The sequence below is a fragment of the Heptranchias perlo genome, chromosome 5 (assembly GCF_035084215.1).
Source record: "Heptranchias perlo isolate sHepPer1 chromosome 5, sHepPer1.hap1, whole genome shotgun sequence".
Classification (NCBI taxonomy): domain Eukaryota; kingdom Metazoa; phylum Chordata; class Chondrichthyes; order Hexanchiformes; family Hexanchidae; genus Heptranchias; species Heptranchias perlo.
The window spans coordinates 39,035,026-39,062,292 of NC_090329.1; the positions used below are offsets into that span (position 1 = coordinate 39,035,026).

General features: G+C 43.8%; 1 protein-coding gene across 4 annotated transcripts in view; it reads right to left on the minus strand.

Moving 5' to 3' along the window:
* The window catches only part of adam17b (ADAM metallopeptidase domain 17b), a 74,315-nt gene that overhangs the window by 23,856 nt on the left and 23,192 nt on the right, over positions 1 to 27,267 (minus strand). The window contains exons 5-13 of one of the 4 annotated variants that reach the window (XM_067984250.1): positions 25,725 to 25,911; positions 18,021 to 18,157; positions 16,604 to 16,693; positions 6,259 to 6,372; positions 5,461 to 5,617; positions 4,910 to 5,028; positions 3,220 to 3,369; positions 1,263 to 1,462; positions 623 to 726 (exon numbers count right to left, since the gene is read on the minus strand). In XM_067984250.1, the coding sequence (XP_067840351.1) occupies positions 623 to 726; positions 1,263 to 1,462; positions 3,220 to 3,369; positions 4,910 to 5,028; positions 5,461 to 5,617; positions 6,259 to 6,372; positions 16,604 to 16,693; positions 18,021 to 18,157; positions 25,725 to 25,911 (1,258 nt within the window). The remainder of the gene's footprint in view (positions 1 to 622; positions 727 to 1,262; positions 1,463 to 3,219; positions 3,370 to 4,909; positions 5,029 to 5,460; positions 5,618 to 6,258; positions 6,373 to 16,603; positions 16,694 to 18,020; positions 18,158 to 25,724; positions 25,912 to 27,267) is intronic. The other 3 variants (XM_067984254.1, XM_067984251.1, XM_067984253.1) reach the window with 3 other exon arrangements.

Here is a 27,267-nt window from a genome sequence, read left to right on the forward strand (position 1 = left end):
CAAAGGAAGCTGGAACAGCAGTCCAGATGGCATCACAGATATATAAATACCTGACTAACCATATATTGGATCACAGCACTTCAGTAGCACTACATGAAATAAGTCAGGCTAGGATGATCAACAGCCAGACTTGCCTGATTGGCCACATCCATTTCTGCAGGTCCCAGCACACCAGTTTTCTCAGGGTCTGCAGTGCTGCAAGGACACCTACAGCTACCATGCAGCACGTTGCTGGCACATCCAGTGACAGCAGCAATCAGCCGTGGTCTCAAACCTGGCCCCAACTCCTTATGGGTGTGCTGCAATGCTAACCTATGTTGATGGTGTCGTGGAGTAGCACAGAGGGCAACACTCATTGCAAGCACCAACTCCACTTCAGCAGCCAAACAGAAGGTCATGTGCCGGATTGCTGTGTCATTTGCCTGCAGATTCGCACCGGCACCTTGGGTTGCCTTTCCCTTTATTTTTGCCTGTCCCTGTAGCCTTAGTAAAGGTTGCTATTGGGTTGAGATGCCTTTTGAAGCTCTACGAAACCTTTAAGAAGTTTTGTCACCCTATTGTGGCATTCCCTTTTAATTAACTCCCTCCCTTTAAATTTCACTTGCAAACTGCTCCCACTCACCAGTACAGGTGGATTCTCCTTTGCATGTCGCATTGATTGCTTCCTGACACTTCTTTCCAGCTTTTTCAAATTGGCAATCCTTGCAGCATGGGCTGTTCTTGTCACTTTGGAAATAATTATTAAAATAAATTCTACTACCAAACAATCCTAACTGCATACAAATGATTTTAACTGGAGAATTTTGTATATTTTGTAAATTTCTAATGCAGATTTAGCATTTTATGCTATTTACACCCTTTGAGCATTTTTAGTTTAAAATAATACTGATATGCTTAGGATAATCTTGAGCAATCTAATTCTACTCCACAATACCTAGAATTCAAAATTCTTCAGGGAATGGCAATAGGAAACATATATATCTTTATTATGTTTACGAGGCACTGCCAAGTAGAACGCTCATCAGTCTTCCCCAGGGATTCAGTTGGTAAAGGCAGCATGTAACTGAGACACACAGACCAACAGATTGAGGTTCAATTCCCAGACAAAGTATCATATATTATCGGTACTTCCAAAATCACTGTACATCAAATAAAATAATTAATTTAAATGAAGAATTGAATACATATTTTTAATGATAGAGTTAATGATAGTTTGGGCAGTACTTCAGCATAAAACGATTAGATGGTCTTTAATTTCTTACCTGCATTTTTTGTCTTTCTTGAGTTGACATTGTTGAGTGCAACATTTGTCCTCATTAAGATGCAGAAGCCCAGGATCACACTGCTCTCCTTCATCCACGCGCGAATTCCCACATACTTTGTTGTTCCTTTTTTGAAAGCACTTGGATGCTTTATTAATTAGTGTCTGATAAATCGACCGTTTGCTGCAGTTGGAGAACAGCTGGAGAATCAGACACTTTACATGAGTCACATAATTTGGCAACCCATTAAACATTTTAAAAAGTGAGGTAAATGCAAAAGGATTTATTTCAATAATTCACTGTGGCTGCAGTGTGCACCATCCACAGGATACACTGCAGCAACTCGTCAAGGCTTCTTCGACAGCACCTCCCAAACCCGCGACCTCTACCACCTAGAAGGACAAGAGCAGCAGGCGCATGGGAACAACACCACCTGCACGTTCCCCTCCAAGTCACACACCATCCCGACTTGGAAATATATCGCCGTTCCTTCATTGTCGCTGGGTCAAAATCCTGGAACTCCCTTCCTAACAGCACTGTGGGAGAACCGTCACCACACGGACTGCAGCGGTTCAAGAAGGCGGCTCACCACCACCTTCTCGAGGGCAATTAGGGATGGGCAATAAATGCCGGCCTTGCCAGCGACGCCCACATCCCGTGAACGAATTTTTTAAAAATTACTGTTTTCATGCTTATACAACTTTTAGTTCATATGCATTTTGGAGTGTTTTCTGAGTCAGAGGTAAAGTTAAAGGATTCAAAGAGAGGCAAAATATCCAACACAAATATCAATGGGTCAGGAAGAGGTCCCACCAAACCTCTTCATAAAAGGAGAAGTTAAATGGATCTAGCCTAGTTAAATGTCCAGCGAAGCATTGTATTTGCTATAGAGCAGTTTAAAACATAATCATTAGTTTCTATTGCAAGTTACTATATGATGATAAATTTAATTACCACTGAATTGCTGCATTGGTAATTGTTCCAAAAAAAAGTTTCTCTATACCTATAAACGAGAATAGAAGCAAATCTAACTCATATTCCCATACTTTATATCTGAAAATGTACAGTTTAAACACCTGTAAAACCTTTGTTAAACCTCTTACATATGTTGCAATTGAATGGAAAAATTCCGATAAAATATTGTATCTTGATAGAAGAAAATGCTATAGTGTCACCAATGCTTATGGTACAACATACTGATGCTTCAGAAACCAAAAGACCACATCAACACAGTACACTCACGCTGAATAGAGTTTACAGACCAGAAAGTCGTGACACACAGAGTGAGGGGGAGAAAGGGGACCATTGCCAAAACTGCATTACATTGATTAGCAGAACACTGTCTTGAATCTAATCTCACAGCACCTTGATTCAAATTATTGTAAAACTTGAAATCATTTACTTTACATTGGAAGCTGATGTATTCACTACAAACGTAAGAAGTATAACAAATTCAAGGAGCTGCTTTTTTAAACTTTACCGGTTGGCAAGATTTAAATTTTAGTGGATGTACAACTTTTATTTGGGTTGGGGGGGGGTGGGGGGGGAAGAAAAAGAGAAGGAAGGGGAGGTAAGGACTCAACTCTTTCTGGGGTACATTTCCACCGCAGTGAGGATCACTGCTCAAACTTATTTCACGAGAAACCCTTACAGCGAGCAGCAAGAGGAAATTTTAAACCTACCACTCTGGGCTAGATTCATTTTCAGAATCCAGAGGTGAAAGAATAATACGCTAACCCACTGCACCACTTTTATTAGTTTTCTTTTATTCAACCAGAGGTTTACAGTTTGAGTGTATTGATTGTGTACTTAGAAAAAGTTAGTCAGTACTAAATAGTTGCTGGCTAGCCAAATCAGATCTTACCTGGATTATGGTCCTGCATTCCTTAGAAAGTAGAGGTAGATAATCTAAACACTTCTGTAACTGCTATGCTATAAAAACTCAGTTCTACTGTACCTTATTATTATCCTGGTCCCCACTCACTGCTATGGGATACATGACGTATTTCCCACCATCATCATCAGTTGGGGCACATTCATGGCTATCTGGATCATGCTCTGCTCCAAAGTTATGGCCCAATTCATGAGTAGTGACAAGATCTGCTTCCTGTTTTGTAATTAGAATCAAGAAAACTCTGTGTAAACAGCCCTTTGAGAGTTACAAATTTCAATAAAGACAATTGTCATTGTTTAGGTTTTTTTTAAAATGACAGGCATGAAAAAATCCATGAAAGACAAACTCAAAATGAGTGAAAATATATGCAGTACAAAAAAGCTGTACAATCTATTGAATAAAATAATTTTCCTGCCCGGTTTCAAAAAAGTATACCATGTTCCAAATAAGACCAGAGTACTGAATGATTACAGGTTTAAAATTAAACATTTTGTACATTTCAATTTTCTATAGGTTTTTAAAAAATGTTTTGAAGCACAAAATCAGAGATTTGTGTTAATTTAAAACATTCTGTTGGGTCTTTTTTGTATTTACATAGAAGGCACAAGATTAGGGGCAAAAGATGTACACAAACCTAGAATGATACAAATGAACTGAAATTATTTCTCCTCCCCACCCCCCCACCAAGTCACTTTATCCATTTTCAGAGTATGAGAAAGGTAAAGGGACAAACTTCAAAAATCCAGAGATACTGATGTTGAAAGAGAGATTAAGTCACATTAGAGTGCACAAAAAAGCAAAGAGGAAAAAAAACAAGAACAGATGGGGATTGATAAAAGGTATACTCATTACTTTTCATTTTGTATCTATGCAACAATGCATTTAGAAAATCCAGCCCAACATATTTCACTGCACACCCTGCTGCAAACTATGAATGATTTGAAGTTTATTGTGCAATTTTTACATAACCATGGCCATAATTTGGTTCAAATCCCAACTCATCAGATAAATTCCATAGGAAATTCGATTTGTCTATTCTTTCACAAAATTTCAATGTCTTGTCATGCCAGTATAAAATTTCTAGTAGAACGGAAATCAGTCTGTGGTTTGTATGTTCCCTTAGATGGAGAGAGAAATCAAGAGCAAACAATGGAAGGAAAAGAAATGGGAATAGATAGGAAAAAAAAATGATTTGCCTCCTGTTGCCCTTTCTTCCTCATTCCATCCCTTCCCTCCTCAGCACCACCCGTTGCCACCACCTAACAGTCATCCCAAACTCAGGATGACTATTAGGTTGTGGTAATGAGTGTGGCTGGGGAGGGAAGCGATGGGACAGGGAAGAAAAAGCAATTGCAGGCAAATCATAATACAGCATTCATCTACGAGCTTGATATTTAGCAATGCAGGTCCTGGTATACACAAAGGGGACACCCCTCAGCTTGAATAAGCTGTGTTGAGATTGGAAGCTCACAATATAAACAGATATTTTTTGAAATATCAGCAGCTAACAAAGCTAGAAAAATTAATTGCGATACAGTAGTGATATAGCATACTAGCATAAGAGGGAATAAGTATAGCACACTAGCATAACGAGGAACAAGTATAGCACACCAGCATAACAAGAAACAAATGGTATGAGTTCCTTCTCAACTTTGACAAAAAGCATAGATCAAAACAAGAGATTAACTAAACCACAAAATTTAGAAAGAAAATTAAGACAAATTGAAGTCTTAAGAAGTAATGTGTAATTTACCTTGGTGAGGATTGTTTTCCCATAGTTCTTAGTGCTGGTTAATCCAGTATTTAGGTAAATTAACTTCCTCGTAATTGGGTGATCATAGGCTGGTGAAAAAACATTCCTAGATGATACAGCTATTGATGCGATTTTCCCAGAAGAGAAAGACAAAAGATTCTCATTGTTCTAGTCTGAGAGTAGGATTGCAAGGGTCTTCATTTTCACATCACCTACTTTTATTTATTGCTAGCAGAAGCCTCGCCCAACTACACACATCAGATCGTCGTAGGCACACTTCCCATCATTTCTCATCCATTACAATTAACAGCAGGAAATCACAGGTAGTGTGCCCACGCTTTCCCAATATGCGCAACTAGTGATGAGACTCGCTGCCTGTAGCGTGCATGTGCAAATTTGGTCCCACGGTATCACATCATTCTTATACTAGATAGACTTCAACAATTTTGTTCCAATAATATAATCAACTTAAAATAATTATAACACAATGCATTTTATACATTTATTTCTTCACCGCTGAATCAAATTTTGAAAATTAAAATTTCATTTACATTTGGACTTACGTGTAGGGCAAATGCCACCTAATGCATGTGGTTTTGGAGATCCAACATAAGCTAGCCCAAGTGTTCCCTGTTCAAAATCTTGGTATGTAAACAGATGCGCAAGGCAAACTTTGGATGCATTTTTGGCTATATCAGAGCTGAATTGCTGAAAAGTGGAAAAATCAGATTCTTCAAAAAATAAACGGATAACAGAAAGCTAACAGATAGAAAGTTAAAAATAGAAACTGAATTCCAAATTTTTGACTCAGTTAACTCAAGACACACATACAAGCATAAGGATTTTGGACATTTCTTCTATATCTTTTTACAGTCAGATTATCTTCTTCAAAAATGTTTGTTTGTATTTTTTTTAAATTGCCAATTTTCATTTTTGTTCTGCATGGCCTTCGTTCCCAGAGTGGAGGGGCATATGACATGATTGCAAGCCATCTTTACCAGGATGCACTGAAGATTATCCAGGCTATAATAATTTTCCATCTTCTCACATGGAGATAGCACAGCTGGGCCTCAACACAGCTCAGATCTGGAAATGTGGCATCACCGTAATTCATTTCATACTCATTTTCAGCAGTCCTTTAGATGCATATTAGGTTCCCAAAACAAATAGACAATATTGCATTTTTACAGTTAAAGATATATCACTTGTAATTTGCTTCTATTAAAATTTATGAAATCTGCTAACATGTATAGTACATAGACTTGTATGACAGTTTGAGTGGCTGTGACAAAAACAACACCTTAAAAGCAGTACTTAATTAAAATATTCTCTCTTCAGCTCTTCCCTACCTCTAGCAGAGGTTTGACATCCCAAGCACCTTTTGTTTTATCTGGATAGCTCCCATCCATATTGTAATGCTTCTGCCCTGAAGTTACCTTTGTTGGTTCTATATTAACAACGATCTGTAATTAAAAAATAACCTATTAATAGTATTTTTAAATAACCTAATAATATTGACAACTTGCATTTAAATAGCATCTTTAACAAAGAAGAACATCCAAGCCAAAGGAGGGGCTCTTGGAGGGGTGAGGTGGGTTTTAAGGAGGATCTTAAAAGGAGGAAGAAAGGGAAATGGCAAAGCAGAGGAGTTTAGGGAAGGAATTCCAGAACGTGGGGCCTAGGCAGCTGAAGGCACGGCAGCCAATAATGGGGTGAAAGGAGGAAGAGATGCACAACAAGCCACAGTGAGAGGAATGGAGTTATAGGTCTGGAAGAGGTGACAGAGATAGGGAGGAGCAAGGCCATGAAGAGGGTTAAACTTGAGGATGAAAATTTAAAATTCGAGGCATCAGGGAACTAGGAGCCAATGTAGGTCAACGAGGACAAAGACGAAGGGCGAGCAGGTCTCGGTGTGGAATATAGAGTTAAAATAATGCAAAAATACAAATTTAACATCTCTCCTCCACCAACCCATTACACAACAGGAGGGTTTTGGAGGCGGCAAGAGAGAAAGAACAAAGCAGGAGGCATGATCATCGAGCACAGGCGATATCATAAATAATTCTGGGTCTGACATCAATACGACTTTGGGGAAGGAGGAGTTATTCATTAAATTTAAATAGATCATGGAATGTAAAAGTTTATGGGATGGGCAATGTAGTCCCAGTGCAGCAGAACAGGCCGGTTGCCCTTCAGACCCCTGTGGCGTATCCTGCTAACCTCATGCTGTGATAAGAGGACACCTAATTATAATACATTTTTCAATACTGCCGGTGCTCTACGCAGGACTCACTGGGAGAACCATCGGGTCAGAAGTCAGATTATAAAGCAGCTGCTTTAAAGGCATGCTCGGCAGTCTTGAAGCTGCTCTGCAACTTGTGTGTTGGGGGGGGGGGGGCATGAGGGCGAGGAGGAATGGTTGGAGGCGAACTAAGGAAGAGCACTGCCACATTTAGTGACACAGCTTTGGAGTTCCTGCAGAGAAAGGTGTTCTTTTTAGAGGTGAGGGTCACCCTGCAATATAGAGCAGTGCCAAAGCAGCATGGATGCAGCTGACAGAATAAGTGAATGCTGGCTCAACTGTGGCCCAAACCTAATAATAGGTGAAGAAGAAATTTGCTATGCAAATTCACACAAGGTTACCAAAACAAGTGTGCTAACATGTGGCTTCATTTTTAAATTTTGGCTTACAGTGCATCTCAACTGCTGTGACCCTCCTCCTCCAGAACCTGTAAACACAGGTGTATACCCACAGGGATACCACAAGTTCTTGTGATACCACTCACTTGACAAATAGGCACAGATTATAAATCCAGTACAGCTTGAAGAAGCTATCAAGGAGGCTCCAAAATGTTTCACTACATTCCTTTGTCGATTAACAGCAATAGAGAGAGTTTGGTGGGGGGGGGTGGGGTGGTTGTCAGGCTCGAGGAGGTTACACAGTAGGGAGCTGTGAGGCCATAAAGGAATTTAAACACAAGGCTAAGAATTTTAAATCTGAGGTGTTTGGGGAATGGGAGCCAATGTAGATCCGCAAGGACCGAAGTGATAAGTGAGCAGGACTTGGTGTGGGATAGGTTATAGGCAGCAAAGTTTTGGATGAGCTGAAGCTTACTGAGGGTACAGGATGGGAGGCCAGCTAAGAGAGCATTGAAATAGTCAGTTCTGAAGGTGACAAGCGAATGGATGACTGTTTCAGCAGCAGATGGGTTGAAGTAGAGGCAGAGGCGGGGCGATGTTACGAATGTGGAAGTAGCAGTCTTTGTAAGGGAGAGGATATGGGGTTGGAAGCTCAGCTCAGAGTTGAATAGTCTAGTTAAGCTTGAGACAAAGGCTGGGGAGGGGGTTGGAATTGGTGGCAAGGGTATGGTGTTTGCGGTGAGGGCCACAGACGATGCCTTCGGTCTTCCCAATATTTAAATGAAGGAAATTGTAGCTCATCCAAGACTCGATGTCAGACAAGCAGTCTGACAACAGAAAGGCAGTGGTGGAGTTGAGAGTGGTGGTGGTGAGGTAGAATGGTGTATACCTCAAAGTGCCCTATGCCATCTATTAGCCCAATCCCAGCTATTTATTCCATATGACTATACAAATGATCATCTCCATTAGTTCACCTAGTCGTCTGTGTACCTATACAGCTACTTGAGAATTCCAAGTCCTTAGAAATGCCTTGAGTAGCCAAAGCAAATCTTACTTTATGATGTTATTCTACATAAAGGCCACTCAAAAAACAAACCTGTGTACAATAATACTTACTACATCAACTAGCTGTTTCAAAAATCCTTGCACTTCTAGGCAATTCAATAACACGTACCATTGTACCTCTCCCACAAGCCCTCCCTTTCAGTTTCAATTTCCATTCAGCGTAATTTGTCCTAGGCAAAATACATTTAATTTAAAAATGTAATTTGGATAAGTCTTAGCATTAACTTAATTGTTGTAATTGAACAAATGTATCTTTCAATAGTGGTATGTGAGCCTACACCCTCAAAAGGATTTATTAATTGTGTTCTTGGCATGATTCCAATTTTTTTTGTTTATCTATAACCTTCCATCCAAATGGATCTACCTGGATTAGCCTCCAGAAACAGATCTAGCAAATTTGGTTAGTAGTAAGCAGCAATATTCACTTTACTGGAATAGGAGGTGCTAACCCAACAGGACTTTTGTAAACCGACATTTTTGTGGGTCTGTAAAGCTTACAGTTAGGAATAAAAGAATGAATGAACTTGCATTTCTATAGCGCCTTTCACGACCTCAGGGCACCTCAAAGCAGGACAACCAATGAAGTACTTTTGAAGTTCAATCACTGTTGAGAGGTAGGAAAACGTGGCAGCCAATCTGTGCACAGCAAGGTCCCACAAACAGCAATGAAATAAATGACCAAATAATCTGTCTTAGTGATGTTGGTAGCAGGGAGAATGTTGGCCAGAACACCGGGAGAAGTCCACTGCTCTTTTTCAAATACTGCCATGAGATCTTTTACATCCACCTGACAGGACACAGCTCAGTTTAACGTCTCATCTGAATGACAGCACCTCCAACAGTGCAGCACTCCTTCAGTAGTCTGCCTAGATCATGAACTCCAGTCCCTAGAGTGGGACTTGATACCACAACCTTCTGACTCAGAGGTGAGAGTGCTACCGCTGAGCCAAGGCTGACATCAGGACTTTTATTCTGTGGAGCATATCTGTATTACCTGCACTTAAAATATTAAAAATCCCTTGTATCTGACATAAATTGTCTCCAGAGAGAATGTATCATGTCTATGTCAACTTTCCCCCACCCAACCCACTCTCCTGTTCACAATAGCAGCATGGCAATTAAAAACAGAAAAGAACAGACTTATATACTGGTATTGATAAGATCCTCATTTTGCCCAAGGTACAGAGAATTTTCAGCGGCAGCTGATGTTGAACCCTTACAATCATATTTATTGAGGTGGCAGCTAGTTAACTGGCCCCATACAGCCAGCATCTGAACACACAATTGAAAAGCAGAGAAATTATATTAAACTTGTATTGAAACTTAGTCAGACGACACTTGGAGTACTGTGCACAGTTCTGGTCTCCATATTATAAAAAAGATACAAGGGCATTGGGGAAGGTGCAAAAAAGATTCACAAGGATGATACCAGAACTGAGAGGATATACTTATCAGGGAAGGCTGAACAGGCTGGGCCTCTTTGAGAACCATAGAACCATAAAAATGTTACAGCACAGAAGGGGGCCATTCGGCCCATCGTGTCCGCGCCGGCTCGAAGAACAACCAGGTGCCCATTCTAATCCCACCTTCCAGCACCCGGTCCATAGCCCTGCAGCTTACAGCACTTTAGGTGCAGGTGCAGGTACGTTTTAAAACAGTTAAAATTCCTTGCCTCTACCACCAATTCAGGCAGCGAATTCCATACACCAACCACCCTCTGGGTAAAAAAGTTTTTCCTCATGTCCCCTCTAATACTTCCGCCACAGCTTAAATCTATGTCCTCTAGTTCTTGAACTCGCCACTAGGGGAAACAGGTACTTCCTGTCTACTCTATCTGCGCCCTTCATAATTTTGTTCACCTCAATCAAGTCTCCCCTCAGCCTCCTCTGCTCCAAGGAAACAACCCCAGCATATCTAATCTCTCCTTGTAGTTGCAATTTTCAAGCCCTGGCAACATTCTTGTAAATCTTCTGTGCACTCTCTCCAGAGCAATTACGTCCTTCCAGTAATGTGATGACCAGAACTGCGCACAATACTCCAGCTGTGGCCTTACCAGCGTTTTATACAGTTCCATCATTAAATCCCTGCTTTTGTATTCTATTCCTCAGCTAATAACGGAGAGCATTCCGTATGCCTTCTTCACAACCTTATCTACCTGTATTGCCACCTGCAGGGACCTGTGCACATGCACTCCAAGGTCTCTCACTTCCTCTACCCCTCTCAATATATTCCCGTTTACTGCGTATTCCCTTTTACTGTTTGCCCTCCCTAAGTGCATTACCTCACACTTCTCCAGGTTGAACTCCATTTGCCACTTTTCCGCCCACTCCACCAACCCATTTATATCTTCCTGGAGTCCACAGCTATCCTCTTTACAATCAACTACACGGCCAATTTTTGTGTCGTCTGCAAATTTGCCAATCATGCCCCCACCATTCAAGTCCAAGTCATTAATATATACCTGAAACAGCAAGGGACCCAACACTGAGCCCTGTGGCACACTACTGGAAACGGATTTCCATTCGCAAAGACACCCATCGTCTTTTACCCTTTGTTTCCTGTTACTGAGCCAATTTTGGATCCAATTCGCCACATTTCCCTGTATCCCATGGGCTTTTACCTTTCTAACCAGTCTGCCATGTGGGACCTTGTCAAATGCCTTACTAAAATCCATGCAGACAACATCCGCTGCACTACCCTCATCAATCCTCCTTGTCACTTCCTCAAAGAATTTAATCAGATTTGTAAGGCATGACCTTCCCTGAACAAATCCATGCTGACTATCCCTGATTAAACCATACTTTTCCAAATGACAGTTTATCCTATCTCTCAGTATTGAATCTAGAAAAGAGAAGGCTGAGGGGTGACCTGATAGAGGTCTTTAGGATAATGAAAGAGTTTGATAGAGTAGACGTAGAGAAAATGTTTCCACTTGTGGGTGTGTCCAAAGCTAGAGGTCATCAATATAGGATAGTCACTTAAGTAATCTAATAGGGAATTCAGGAGAAACTTCTTCACCCAAAGAGTGGTAAGAATGTGGAACACGCTACCACAAGGAGCAGTTGAGGCATATAGCATCAACGCATTTAAGGGGAAAGCTGGATAAACACATGAGGGAGAAAGGAATAGAAGGATACGTTGATAGGGTTGGATGAAGAGGGGTGGGAGGGGGCTTGTGTGGAGCACAAATGCCAGCACAGACAAGTTAGGCCGAATGGCCTGTTTCTGTGCTGTAGACCATTAGACTCTATGTAACTAGGCAGCATGTATGTGCTGATTACTCATGTCCAAGCTGGCGTTAGAGGTTTATGGCACTGGATGCATTGAGAAGAACTCGACTTGATCTGTCCCACCTCCTCCCACTAATCTGGAACGGTATAGGGCAGTGTAATAACATACCACGGTGAAATTAGCATTTTGAAGAGAACTGTCTTCAAATGGCAGTGAAGTAGAAGACTTGTACTGGTCTATACTCAAATTCAAGCAACATTCTTACATTCATGGCAATGTCAATGAAGCCCCCTCCCTTTCAAATCCGTTGTCACCCCCATACCTTTCAACTCTGTCATTGCACCCTACCTCGAAGAGCCCACCCTTGACCCCTCTATTCTTGGAACTATCACCCAACTCCAACCTTTCTTTCCTATCCATGGTCCTTGAACATGGACCTGGATATTAAATCTGAGCTGGGAAGAGAGCAGAGGGGGATTTTCAGAAGGGAAATCCACAAAAGGATTTTCCACACGTTGTGGCGATTTTGAAGGTAGGGCCTCTTGTAAATTTTTTCAACAGGTTTTGCGCCCGACAGCCAGGCAAATTGACATGCTGGCTGCCTGCCTGACAGGCAGGAAAGCAGCTGGGAAACGAACGGGGTCTTCAGGGTCTGGATGAGGGGGGTGGGGGGGACGGGGGAGGGTCATGGACCGGGGGGAGGGACGGGGGAGGGTCATGGACCGGGGGGAGGGACGGGGGAGGGTCATGGACCGGGGGGAGGGACGGGGGAGGGTCATGGACCGGGGGGAGGGACGGGGGAGGGTCATGGACCGGGGGGAGGGACGGGGGAGGGTCATGGACCGGGGGGAGGGACGGGGGAGGGTCATGGACCGGGGGGAGGGACGGGGGAGGGTCATGGACCGGGGGGAGGGACGGGGGAGGGTCATGGACCGGGGGGAGGGACGGGGGAGGGTCATGGACCGGGGGGAGGGACGGGGGAGGGTCATGGACCGGGGGGAGGGACGGGGGAGGGTCATGGACCGGGGGGAGGGACGGGGGAGGGTCATGGACCGGGGGGAGGGACGGGGGAGGGTCATGGACCGGGGGGAGGGACGGGGGAGGGTCATGGACCGGGGGGAGGGACGGGGGAGGGTCATGGACCGGGGGGAGGGACGGGGGAGGGTCATGGACCGGGGGGAGGGACGGGGGAGGGTCATGGACCGGGGGGAGGGACGGGGGAGGGTCATGGACCGGGGGGAGGGACGGGGGAGGGTCATGGACCGGGGGGAGGGACGGGGGAGGGTCATGGACCGGGGGGAGGGACGGGGGAGGGTCATGGACCGGGGGGAGGGACGGGGGAGGGTCATGGACCGGGGGGAGGGACGGGGGAGGGTCATGGACCGGGGGGAGGGACGGGGGAGGGTCATGGACCGGGGGGAGGGACGGGGGAGGGTCATGGACCGGGGGGAGGGACGGGGGAGGGTCATGGACCGGGGGGAGGGACGGGGGAGGGTCATGGACCGGGGGGAGGGACGGGGGAGGGTCATGGACCGGGGGGAGGGACGGGGGAGGGTCATGGACCGGGGGGAGGGACGGGGGAGGGTCATGGACCGGGGGGAGGGACGGGGGAGGGTCATGGACCGGGGGGAGGGACGGGGGAGGGTCATGGACCGGGGGGAGGGACGGGGGAGGGTCATGGACCGGGGGGAGGGACGGGGGAGGGTCATGGACCGGGGGGAGGGACGGGGGAGGGTCATGGACCGGGGGGAGGGACGGGGGAGGGTCATGGACCGGGGGGAGGGACGGGGGAGGGTCATGGACCGGGGGGAGGGACGGGGGAGGGTCATGGACCGGGGGGAGGGACGGGGGAGGGTCATGGACCGGGGGGAGGGACGGGGGAGGGTCATGGACCGGGGGGAGGGACGGGGGAGGGTCATGGACCGGGGGGAGGGACGGGGGAGGGTCATGGACCGGGGGGAGGGACGGGGGAGGGTCATGGACCGGGGGGAGGGACGGGGGAGGGTCATGGACCGGGGGGAGGGACGGGGGAGGGTCATGGACCGGGGGGAGGGACGGGGGAGGGTCATGGACCGGGGGGAGGGACGGGGGAGGGTCATGGACCGGGGGGAGGGACGGGGGAGGGTCATGGACCGGGGGGAGGGACGGGGGAGGGTCATGGACCGGGGGGAGGGACGGGGGAGGGTCATGGACCGGGGGGAGGGACGGGGGAGGGTCATGGACCGGGGGGAGGGACGGGGGAGGGTCATGGACCGGGGGGAGGGACGGGGGAGGGTCATGGACCGGGGGGAGGGACGGGGGAGGGTCATGGACCGGGGGGAGGGACGGGGGAGGGTCATGGACCGGGGGGAGGGACGGGGGAGGGTCATGGACCGGGGGGAGGGACGGGGGAGGGTCATGGACCGGGGGGAGGGACGGGGGAGGGTCATGGACCGGGGGGAGGGACGGGGGAGGGTCATGGACCGGGGGGAGGGACGGGGGAGGGTCATGGACCGGGGGGAGGGACGGGGGAGGGTCATGGACCGGGGGGAGGGACGGGGGAGGGTCATGGACCGGGGGGAGGGACGGGGGAGGGTCATGGACCGGGGGGAGGGACGGGGGAGGGTCATGGACCGGGGGGAGGGACGGGGGAGGGTCATGGACCGGGGGGAGGGACGGGGGAGGGTCATGGACCGGGGGGAGGGACGGGGGAGGGTCATGGACCGGGGGGAGGGACGGGGGAGGGTCATGGACCGGGGGGAGGGACGGGGGAGGGTCATGGACCGGGGGGAGGGACGGGGGAGGGTCATGGACCGGGGGGAGGGACGGGGGAGGGTCATGGACCGGGGGGAGGGACGGGGGAGGGTCATGGACCGGGGGGAGGGACGGGGGAGGGTCATGGACCGGGGGGAGGGACGGGGGAGGGTCATGGACCGGGGGGAGGGACGGGGGAGGGTCATGGACCGGGGGGAGGGACGGGGGAGGGTCATGGACCGGGGGGAGGGACGGGGGAGGGTCATGGACCGGGGGGTGGGACGGGGGAGGGACGGGGGAGGGTCATGGACCGGGGGGAGGGACGGGGGAGGGTCATGGCGGGGGGAGGGACGGGGGAGGGTCATGGCGGGAGGAGGGACGGGGGAGGGTCATGGCGGGGGGAGGGACGGGGGAGGGTCATGGCGGGGGGAGGGACGGGGGAGGGTCATGGCGGGGGGAGGGACGGGGGAGGGTCATGGCGGGGGGAGGGACGGGGGAGGACTGACATCGTTGGGGAGGGATGGGGGAGGACTGACATCGTTGGGGAGGGACGTGGGAGGACTGACATCGTTGGGGAGGGATGGGGGAGGACTGACATCGTTGGGGAGGGACGGGGGAGGACTGACATCGTTGGGGAGGGGGGCGGGTTCGGGCACACCTGACATTGTATGGGGTGCTGGGCAGGGGGGTTGTCGGCCGTTCACGCGGTGTTTAAAAGGTAAGCTTGGTGAACCGCGGGCAAACACTCCCGCTCCTTCTGGCCCACAAGCAGTGCAATAAAGGCACTTACCTCATGGATCAGGCCCTTCTCGCCTCCTTTTACCTGCCATGGTTTCCACAGCCCGGGAAACCCGTGCTGGAGGCATTAAATTCGAAGGTCTCTTAAATTCAATTTTTAAAAATCACCTAATTTACATCATATAATCAGGTAGATTGCGCCATTAAGTATGTGCCCGCCTGCGCTAATTATCATCCCGCCTGGTGGGTAGGTTACTCGCGCGCGCCTCCATTCAACCCAGAAATGGGCGCGTTGGAGCCGGGTTGCAGTCGTGCTGCAAAATTGTATTATTTTAACTTCTCACCTGCCCCCAACTCACCCATTTTTGAGGGTTATAATTCCGCCCATGGTGTCACAGGTCCATGCTTAGCTCTCCCTCAACTACCTGTTTGAATCCCTCCAATCCTGTTCCGCCCCCACCCCCCACCACACTGAAATGGCCCTTACCAAAAAGTAATGAATGATATTCTCCGTGCCTGCAATGCATTGCCTTTGCTCATTCTTTTTAATCTCTGAGCAGCCTTCGACACAGTTGACCCTTTCATCCTCCAACACCTTTCCTCTAATGTCCATTTCGGTGGGACTACCCTTGAATGGTTGCACCCTCAGAACATAGCAACAGGATTAGGCCCGTCAAGCCTGTTCCACCATTCAATTAGATCATGGCTGATCTGTACCTCTACTCCATTTACTTGTCTTTGCTCCATATCACTTGATACTCTTATCTAACAAAAATTTAAAGATCTCAGTCTTGAAAATTTCAGTTGACATATCTAATAATAGCTTCTCTTCTTCCCACCCCCACACTGTCACTTCTTGAGTCACAGAAGAATCTATCCTTGTCCCTATGCTCTCTCTCATCACTAACTGAAATGCTCCCAACTACATTATTTTCAAGGCAAGCTACTATATTTTATTAAACATTTTTTTTTAGGTAAACTGACACACAAGATTTCATCAACTTGAACTTTGCTGTACAGTCTTTGAAAACAGACAAAGATATTGAATGTTACTTCATATACCATAAGCATACTTGAATATAGTTCATTTCCACTGACACTGCAATAATAGTTGGTCTCAGAATTATTTTCAAGCAGGCTCACTACAGGCTTATGTGTACAGCTTTAAACATTATGACAGTTACCCATTCAAATCAATATATCTAAGGCTGGAACAGTTGAGCTAACGTTTTGTGCAGCTGCAACAAGAGTGGAAAAAAATATTTCTGCTTCATTCGAATGATTTACCTCATCTATCTGCACTCCATATCCTCGGAAGCCAGCATTGTTCCAAGAGGTATTTCGATATATGTCATCTACACGATCAATCAATTCAATCTGCATTTAGAAAAGGAAGTTACAAGTAGTTACAAGTTCATCGATTCATGAACGGCTCAATTAGAAAAACAATTTATTCAAACTACCAGTATAGATGGTTACACAACCTTACTTATGTAAGGAATCTTACAACACCAGGTTATAGTCCAACAGTTTTATTTGAAAATCACAAGCTTTCGGAGGCTTACTCCTTCGTCAGGTGACTCACTTGTGATTTCAAATAAAACTGTTGGACTATAACCTGGTGTTGTAAGATTCCTTACGTTTGTCCACCCCAGTCCATCACCGGCATCTCCACATCATGACAACCTTACTTAAGACATTGTACATAGTAATACGATCACATTTCTTGAAGATCAACCTGTTTTTTTTTCCCTTCTGCATTACATTTTATATATAGGTGAAGAGATATCACATTGCCAGACCAAACCTATCCAGATAATTTGTAAGTACAAGTGTGGCAAATATTTTTAAGACTGGAGCGTTTGAAAATTCATATTCAGGCAAAAAGTTATATAGGAAAAATGCAAAAGAACTCGCTAATTTTAATTTTTACAATTTTGAATGAGTCACTAGTAAAAGGCTAACTGCACGAAACAAAAAGCAACCGATATACATCACATTACTTCCTTATGCCTCCTGGAGAAACAACAATGCAATAAAAGGAATCCCTTTACTGAAGGGGGATGTGGGAAGAAATTAGTTCGTTCTCCAAGTTTATATTTGATTTTCCTCATTTTTTTTAAAACACACTAGTCTGGGATCAAAAATGTTTTCTCTTTCATATAAATAATGGTTTGAAAATAAATAGAAGTATGACTTTAAGGAAAGCTCTATGCCATATCAAAGTAGATGTTAAAATGTTAAATTCTTAGTTCAATCTTACCTGCAAATGTTGCTTTGCAATCCATGATAGAAAGTTCCAAAGACTGTGCATCATATTACAAAGATATGCTTCAGGTACTTTTCAATATATACTTAATGCCTTAAAATTTAAGTGCTAGATTATTTTACTAGTGTTGTTACTCTGTTTAGTATTACTTTTTGGGGAGAGTGAGAGAAAGAAGTTATTCGCCTTCCAATTTTTCTCTCCACTACCAGTGACCAAAAAGATGGGCAGGCAGGTAGGCAAAATGTGCTCAAGCTTCCACCAGTGCCAATGTGAACAAAAATGTTAGTGCTTAAAAGACTTATTTTTATCCAAATGTACACTGTCAATCAACATAAATATACGTTACTAATTTATCCGACCCACCATCTGTGTTAGGTAAAAGGTATAGAAGAATAGAAAATGTGTTCAAATCTATTCATCTTTGAGTTTACTTACCAAATAATTGATGGTGATGCTCTCTACACCACGCCCCATGTGCCTAAAAAAGCGATAATCTGCCACAACTAGCATTTTGCAAGTATTCCTTTCGGGATCTAGAGGAACCTTTTGCCGTTTCTGTCGCTGGATGTATTCTGTCAAACAATTAAAATCTTTGAATCAATCATTTTGAAACGGTTGGATTTATGTCTTAATTTTCTTAAGCAAAAACAAGACATTGATCAGAATCAGGCATTTGAGCAAGCATGCATACAACACACAATGATGGTATAATACTTGAACTATGTGATTACAAACTTATACTGGATGCAGAAGATACTTCACTTTAGATAAGCAAAATGAAAACACAAACCATGGAGTATTAATGCACTGTGCAATGGAATAACAGACTGCTGATTTGCACACAGAATTCCTCAGGTGGAAATTTCCAATATAGTGTAAGCAGCGTATAGCATATTTATGTGTGCAGACCTGATTTCTCAATGTGTAATGGCCATTGTAACCAGTCAAAATAAAGTCTGCCAGATTGTATGTATAACACAGTAACACTGATGCAATGCATGTTGTCTAATGCAATATAGCAGGCCTGTAGAGTTGAGTCATGTCAGGGAGGCCTGAAGAAAGATGATTGCAAAAAGAAAAGTACATCTATTTCACATTGTTGAAATGCTTCAAAGCATTTCACATGACTAATTTATTTTTTGCAGTGACTTATGTAAGCAAACAATAGCCATTCTATGCCAGCAATATCTCACAAATAGCAGTTAAATGAATGATCAGTTAATCTGTTTTTTTGGTGGTTGAGAAAAAAATGCTAGCCAGGACACAAGGAAGAACATCATTCTCTATGTGAAATAGTGCAATGGGATCCTTAACATCAACTGTGGACTGGACCCCAATTTGGCATCCTATCCAAAGAATACCATCTCAATGCAGAACTCTCAGCAGTGCCTGGAGTGTCAGCCCAGATTCTGCACTCAACTCCTGATATGGAACTTAAATCCACAACCTCCTGTCCCAGAGGCTAGAGTGCTAGCTGAGCCAAGTTGACACTATAAGGCACCAGGTGCCAAATATATTAAGACATGTACCAGTGCAAAACTTGAGTCAAATAATCTATTTCTGTGCTGTAACATTCTACATACAAGATGTGTTAGTTTATTTTGACAAACCAGCAAATCTTATACACATTTAATTTGGGAAGATGCAGTTTATCCAATTAAACAGATAAACCTTGCCTATTGTGTTTGCAAGAGGGGTGTCAAAGACAAATGCTTCATCTGAGGCACAGCAAGTTAACTAGAATCATACAGCACTACCATGCTCAGTTGAAGAAAAGTAATGAGGCAGCAGAAAGTAGGAGGAAACCTTAAAAAAGGGAATAAATGTCAAATGTTAAAAATCCACCTTCACCACAACAGTAATAGTACTGTGGGTTAGAACTCGACTGCCCTTCGATCTTTTAAGCTATGGTGTTCTACAATCCAGACAGTGCTTGACAATGTGATTTCATAATCACAGTTAGCACCATTTAAAAACTATGGACTTGTAAGTACCATTGTACAAAAGCAGACTTGCTGTGTTCTTCTCTCACCTTCCAAAGAATTACAGGCCAGGGTTTTCTGCTTCTGCACTTACCTGCCTGTGATTTTCCAGTCCATTAAAATGAAAGAGGGGGGAGGGGATCACAGGCTGACAACCATACAGGCATCAAATCCTGGTCAGAAATTCCAAGTTGGATTTTTGTTTTTTTAATTCCAATAGTTTTTTCTCTAAATTGCTTCAGGACTATTTACAGAAAAAAAGAGGCAGATCTTAAAAATATATAGTACATTATTTTGACTTAGCTCGATAGTGTGTGAAGCTGAGAAGATGTGTTAACACATAAATAGAAACACAATATCAAAGATGGTTAATGGGACAATGACCACGACCACCTTGGTACTTCCTCTCCAGAAATGGAAGGGCCCACATAGGTATTCTGCAGTAACTACTAATTAAGGAGGGAAAAGGAAAAGAGATGAGGCGAGAAAAGGTACCAATGAAAAAATACACATCATCCTAAGAAACAAGAGAACTGCAAAGCCAACCAGTAACCAAGCTCCAGGGGATCACCAATATCTTGTTAGAAGAAGTAAAGAAGCAGCTCTCAAAACTTCCATCCATCACCCACAGAAGGCCTTTTGGAGTTTGCAGGTGTCTTGCAATCAACACCCACTCTCCGCACTGAAGAAAGGGAGTAAAGATCTGAGTGAATCTCACCGAATTACTCTTTCCATTTCGACCATTTCCAGAGCATCTTGCCCCAGAGAGATGGCAATTGCAGCACGACCTGAACCTAAATGATCAAAATACATCTACAGTAGCATATGTAGGGTCTGAGACCCCGAGAGTACAGCATAGGGGAACTTAGTTTGAAAGTGAAGCTTCATTCTCAACTGTTGAGCTCCAGAAGCCAGACTCCTCCACGCTTCTCTAACATTCATCAGGCACCAACAGCTCACTAACAGTAAAAGCACGCCGGTGATCAGCATATTCACACAATTCCAAGTGATGCAGCTCAATCGATTTTTGGCAAATATTGAGTATATGAAGAAACTGCCACCTATTGCTCATCTGGAATCTTCTCACCAGGATTTTTATACCAAGCTACTTCAGTAAAAGAGGGATAACTAATTTTTCCTTTACAATGAAACAACTTGATCCAAAGTCATCAGCAGCCAGGCATCCAAACTAGAAAATTCCATACCTGGGGGCAACAGTAAAAGTAACACCTTGAAGGTGAGATTCATGTTGCAATTTGCAAATATAGTTTTGCAAATCTTTTCGCCAACAATTGAAGCAATCACTTTAGCCTTTTACCAGTCCAGCCAATAAAACTCTAACCAATACCATACTTGGGTGAGGAAGGAGGGCATGGAAATAGGGAGAAAAGAATGAAAGCAAATTACATAAACCAAAATCATTATAGATATTCCTCCATGTACGATACTGCCCATACAAATAGATGACACTACATTGGATTGGATCACTGTTCCCAAGATGGAAGAAGAATGACAAGAAGAGTAGCTATAGCTGTGGTCATAGTCCATGCATATGAATGGGATATGCTTGATGGAAATATCAAGCTGAAGAGAAGAACAGCTATAGCATAAGGAGACATCACACTTGCTCTGACTCTACCTACAGACATTTCAAAGTATGGATGGAACCTGGCCTGACCAAGAACAGAACAGGTAGTTAGGCAAAAGCTCGCCACCTGATGCCTAAGAAGACATTTGAGCATAACTTTTTTTTTAAATGAAGCAAGTATAATTTACAAGTTGGTCTGGCTCTTCTGCCACGCACAAGGGAGATGGACTAGAAACATTTAAAATAAAGTACAATTGCTTAGGGAGTGCTTTCATTTTTGAAACAAACTCTACCCAACAATCATAAACCTAAGGCACTCTATTGGGTTAGATTCTCAAGAAAAAAATTCCAACCTATCCCTTTAAGGCTTAGGTACTTACTTTATTTAAAAAAACCTTATTGCATTAAGCATCTTGCCCTTTTGTTGAGGAATACACAATGGTTTTACACACTGTTTTACTTGTAAAATTTCCGACCTAAAAAAAGCTAATATGCTGCCCTCACCTCCTACAATGGTATTCAGCATGTTCATCAATGCACAGTTTAAGCACAAGAAATTAAAATAAAATAATGTTGTTATACGACAACTTCTGCAGAGCAGTTTCAGATTTGCAACAGGACAGCAGGAACCAGGTTGGTGATCTGACTCCAGAACACAACGAAGCCAAGGTGTACAAGATCATCTCCAGTACATAATCTTACAAGCACTTGGGCTTTGCATAGGGCACGTTATAACTCCAGTCCCGTCAAAGCCACTGTTTAAAAGTGCCTATCCCACCCGTAGAACTGCCGAAGACCTCCTTAAAACTTATGAAAATCTTAGGAGACAGCTATTGTTCTCATCCACACTCTTGTAACATGAAAAATGAACCACTTAGGGACCAAATACTCGGTGCTCAATGTGAAGCACAGCATTACTGAGGTCTGCAGCTGAGCATTGCACTTTATGGGTTGCTGTCGGAGATTGGTATCTGTAATATAATGCCACTGAAAGAAAAGCTGTATTAAGGTGAAGTATCTAACCATCTTATGGGAAAAGTGTATATTTTTCTTAATAAGCAGAGCCACTGTTTTACCGTGACTGAATAAGTTCAATTCTGTTTCCTTAACAAAAGATTCTGACCACTGTTTTGGAGATCACATTCTACAATTTCATCCATTTATAATTAGGCCCACTGGATGATGGTGACAGAATAGGTTAAATATTACATGGGGATTACAGGATTTTTACTGGTGTTTTGGGGATCATATTCAGCGATTCCATCCATTCTTGTGTGAAAACCTCAAAACGGTGGTTTTGCTTATAAGGCAACAAAATATGCGAGTTATGCAAAATCCACAGCCATTTAGCAAGAGGTCTGTAACCTCAAGTGGGGGCTAATGGAACATGAACAGAATGAACAAAAAGCCCTTTTAGTACCCAGTCAGGTCTGCACTGTCCGAAGGGAAACAGAAAGTGCTAGCAGCTAATCAAAGTTTCCTTATAAAGGAGAAACCAGTAAACAGGTAAGCAATAGAACTAGATGTTTCACTTCAGTAAAGAATAAAATGATGACTGATAATCTTATTAATATGTGGCCCCAGTTGCTACGACATCAGGGACATCCTCTGTAGCATAGAGTTTGTCGTGGAGATTGTTGGGGAAAGAAGAAAAAGCAACTGTACATGTGATAACAGGCATTTGAAGGTTGATAAAGCATAAGGCATTTCCAGTGCCTAAGATTGATGCATATTCTGGGCCAGAGAGTTCAAGAGGTAAGTGCTGGAAACAGTATTTAACTGCACTGCAATATGAAAAGATCAGGTGTTAATTGTAACCATGTGATTTATATCAATTAGTGTCAATTGTATTCAGGTGGTATATTATCAATTGGGGACTTCCTTGTATCCACATATAGGAGGGTTGATCCAGGGTGTGGAGGTGTGTAATGTGGAGCTGAGAATAAAGTCAAGGAAGCAATTGAAGACCAGACTCTAGTATTCTATCCTTCACCACCAGGCTATCCAATTTTGTAACATCAGGGACTTGATTGCAGACAAATACAGAGACAAGCAATATATACCATGTGTTAGATTATATCAGAGTGCCTGGACACACTTTCAATATGACAAAGCTTTTAAGCTGTTCCAATTTTGGGATTTGCAAGAGTCTGATTGAGAACCACAGTAAAGTTGAACCCCCCCCACAGATCTAAGTGTTCAGCCAATGTTATTTGCACAACAGAAACAGTGGACCACTCGTCAGGCCGCTCTATAATCCTGAAGCTTTCAATATAATTTCATGAGGACCTATCATCTAACTCATCAACTCTGGCAGATAGCATTTTGCTTCTGTGCAAGATGAGCATCAATTACTCTATTAACCCAAAGCACATGTCCTCTTCATTTGTTCAGTTTTTCTTTAATGACAACAAACATATTACAGCCAAATCATCAGTGACCTCTGCTCTATAATTGCAGGCATTGACCAGAAAGCAAAAAAATTCAACTACATTTCAAGATCAGAGCCATCTCAGATTGATTGGAAGATTGTAATAGACAAGGGACTTTGCATTTCAGTGTTCAAAGGTGTCCCCTGTAGAAAAATAAAGTAGCAAAGAAATGGTGAACTATTTGGAGACTGTCTTTATCAAAAAAAATCAAAAATACTCTCCTTAGAAAGAACTGAAAAAAAGAAGCCTTGTGAAATATAGTTAAAATCAATAGATCATTTCAAATATATTGAATGAAAAGGGTGGAAAGAAAAGGCCAATCCATCTAGCTTCCCTTGTTCTTTGGGTATTTTTTGCAGGACCAGCACGGCCCAAAATCCTCCAGTTAGTCTCATAACCCTCTGCTCCCAGAGGTGTATTAAAGCACGGGTCTAAAGGGCCCATGTCCAGAGGCCCCAGCCAAATATAGTATCCCCGCCAGGGGCAGTGAGCCATGTCCAATAGGCTGGCTGCCTGTTACAACCTGAGGAGCTCAGCATCCCCACACCCGATCCCATAGGAACAAGATGTCTGCGACTCCTAGCACCAGAGAGCAGCATCCCAGCCCTCCATTGGGATAGTTTTTAAATGGATTGGGATTTGGGGGTGGGGTTGTGTGGGGGCTGTAGAGGGGCCAAAATTGTTGTTGGTCTCATCTTAATTTAGCTCTGCTCCCTGATTGTGCCTATTTTCTTTTTGAATGTATTAACCTCATTCAGTCCTCAGTGACAATGCCAGCTGCAATGGCTTCCAAAGACACTTAAAGAACCCTTCCGTTAATGAGAAGGAAAAGTAAACATTTTACATTAATATGTGATTTCCGAGCAACAGAAAAGCTTTGCATCAGAAGTGTGCTCACAACCTATAATACAGTCTGTCACATTACATCCAACTCATCTCTGAATTTGTATGAATGAGTTCAATCAGACTGAAGCAGTTACTTCATTATGTCACATTTCTTTCTTAGCTTATAAAACCCACTCCTCACCTCTTTCTGCTTCAACACAAAATGCCTTTCTACATCCACCTACTGGTCATTTTAAACACTCAGATCATACCTCCTCTTCTCATTTTTCCAATGCAATAAATACATTGTGGAAAAAATGTGTTCAAATTGTTTAAGAAACATCTTTTAGCATAATTTATCCATCTATCTTGCCTGTTTCTTTTAGACAACATAATAGAGATGTCCTGCCTGGGCAGTAATTCCTAGAAGCCAAAGTGGGCATTGATGGAGATATAGGGGTAGTTCACCTGTCTATCCTTTTGACAGCAGAGTCACAAGTCCAGGTTCCCTGCACCTTCATAAAACAAAAGGGAATGGAAAGTAGTACAAGAACAGAAACAAAATGTTACTGCACAATTTTAAAACAATAGCTTATTGTTATTTGCAATAGCAAAGGAGCCATACAGTAGGTGGAGAGTTCATCAGCTTCAGAAGAACTAGGTTCTATTTCCAAGGTACAATCTAAGTTCACAATTGAGGGCTCAATACCCAAACCCTTTACAAAATGATATTGCATACCCTATTGAATGATTTTTAAAATCAAACATGATATCATTACCAAAGGGTAAATTTTCCTATAAACTGTAAAAACTGAGTAGGAAATCATAATTAACTACCCTGAGGATTATTAACCCCTTAATATCACTCGTCTCTGTTCAATAGCCTGGCCCTACATTTAGGTGTGCTATGTTCCATAAAAGGCAGCACTAGCCTCTGCAATTGTACCTCAGTTTGAAAAGTGTGTTTGGAATACCCACAAAGTGGGCACAACTCCTAGGCAGGCAAGAGAGGTACTCTATTGCTAATGACAGAGAAGGGATTTCTGTAGTGATTACGGAGTTTAAAATCCTGCATAAACAATTTCAAAGGATATTGGAGGGTAGCGTAAGCCAAACACATCTAGTACTATTGAGAAATGGCCTTTCCCAGACATCTTCACAGCTGTATGCCAACAATTTTTCAACTGGTGCAGAGTAAATAAATCTCCATATCTGCTTGAAACCAGAATGCTAACTGCAGATTGGCAAAATGAAGGCGATCATGTGACTGGAAATCAACACAATAAGGTAGCAGTTTCTCGAATACACCTACCTGTAGAGGCATCTATATCAAAATCATCCTCCTCCTCATCAATTTCTTCAGGCAAAAGCTCAGAGTCATTCAGCTTTATATATCCACAAACATTTGATGACTTTAAGCGCCCAATTTCTCGGACATCTTCAGATTTGTACGCCAACAATTTTTCAACAGGTGCAGAGTCAATAAACCTCCATAGTGGCTAGAAACCGGAATTCAAAAAGTTACAACCAGCACAAATGAATATAACGAGTAGAAATCTAACCAACGAGAACTTTTCACAACTCACTTTCACCACTTTTATCATAAAAAAGGACCTACTAAAGTTAAAGCAACCTGCATTTATATAGCACTTTTAATGTAAAAATACAGTCCTAAAGCCCTTTACAAATGGAAATATACTGAGGCGTAACTGGTCAAAAAGAGGGCTTTTGAAGAGGCTTTTAAAGGGAGGGAGAGGTAGAGGCAAAGAGGCATAGATTTCCAGAGTGTGGCTAAGGAGGCTGAAGGCTCTGCCACCAATTGTGGGGTGAAGGGAGTAGGGATGCAGATTAGGTCAGAGTCAGAAGACTGAACGTTGCAGAGGGAGACATAAGACTAGAGAAGGTTGCAAAGATGGGGTGGGCAAGTCCGTGGAGGGATTTGAAGACAAAGATTAAACTTAATACTTGAGGTCAAGGTGTCGGTCCAAGTCAGTGAAAATGGGGTAATGGGCGAGCAGGACACAGGTAGTTGTGTTTCATAGGTAAGAGTTTGCGGAGGGTGAAGGATAGGCAGCCAGAAAGGAGAACATTGGAACAGTTGAATCTAGAGGTGACAAAAGCATGGATAAAGGTTTCAGTGGCAGAGACTGAAGTAAGGCAGAGGCAATGTTGTGTAGTTGAAAATAAACAGTTTTGGCAATGGGTAGAGTGTGAGATATAATGCTCAGCTCAGGGTCAAACTGGATACAATAACAGATATTTACCTGATGTTTCTCTTGAGAGATTCACGGTGCTTCACCCAGGCAAATAAAGTAGAATACAAATATGGCAATGAGCGTACCTCAGCCATAAAAAAGAACAGCAGCATTTTTGACTTTATAAACAGGGGCATAGAGTATGAGTCAAGAATTAATGATAAATTTGTATAAAACACCAGTTAGACCCAAGAGTACTGCTTGCAGTTTTGGGCATCTCATTATAGAAAGGATGCTAAAGATCTAGAGCGCACAGCGTAGATTTACCAGAATGATGCCATGGAGGGGAAACTATAATAATCAGGAGAGACTCGAGGTACTAGGTCAATTTCCATTGGTGCAGAGAAGACTAAGAAGAGATTTAATAGAGGTAATTAAAATTATGACGAGTGAATAAGGAAAGACTATTTCTTCTGGTTGAAGAGTCAGTGACAAACAATCAATTTAAAATCATCACTAAGCAAGTGAGGAGAGGGGTGAGGAGAAATCTCTTTACCCAGAGGGTTGTGGAAGGGTGGAATGTTTTGCCACAGAGTTTTGCCACAGGTTGAGGCCGAGACCATTGTACCTTTTAAGGAAAAATTAGATAAATATTTGAAG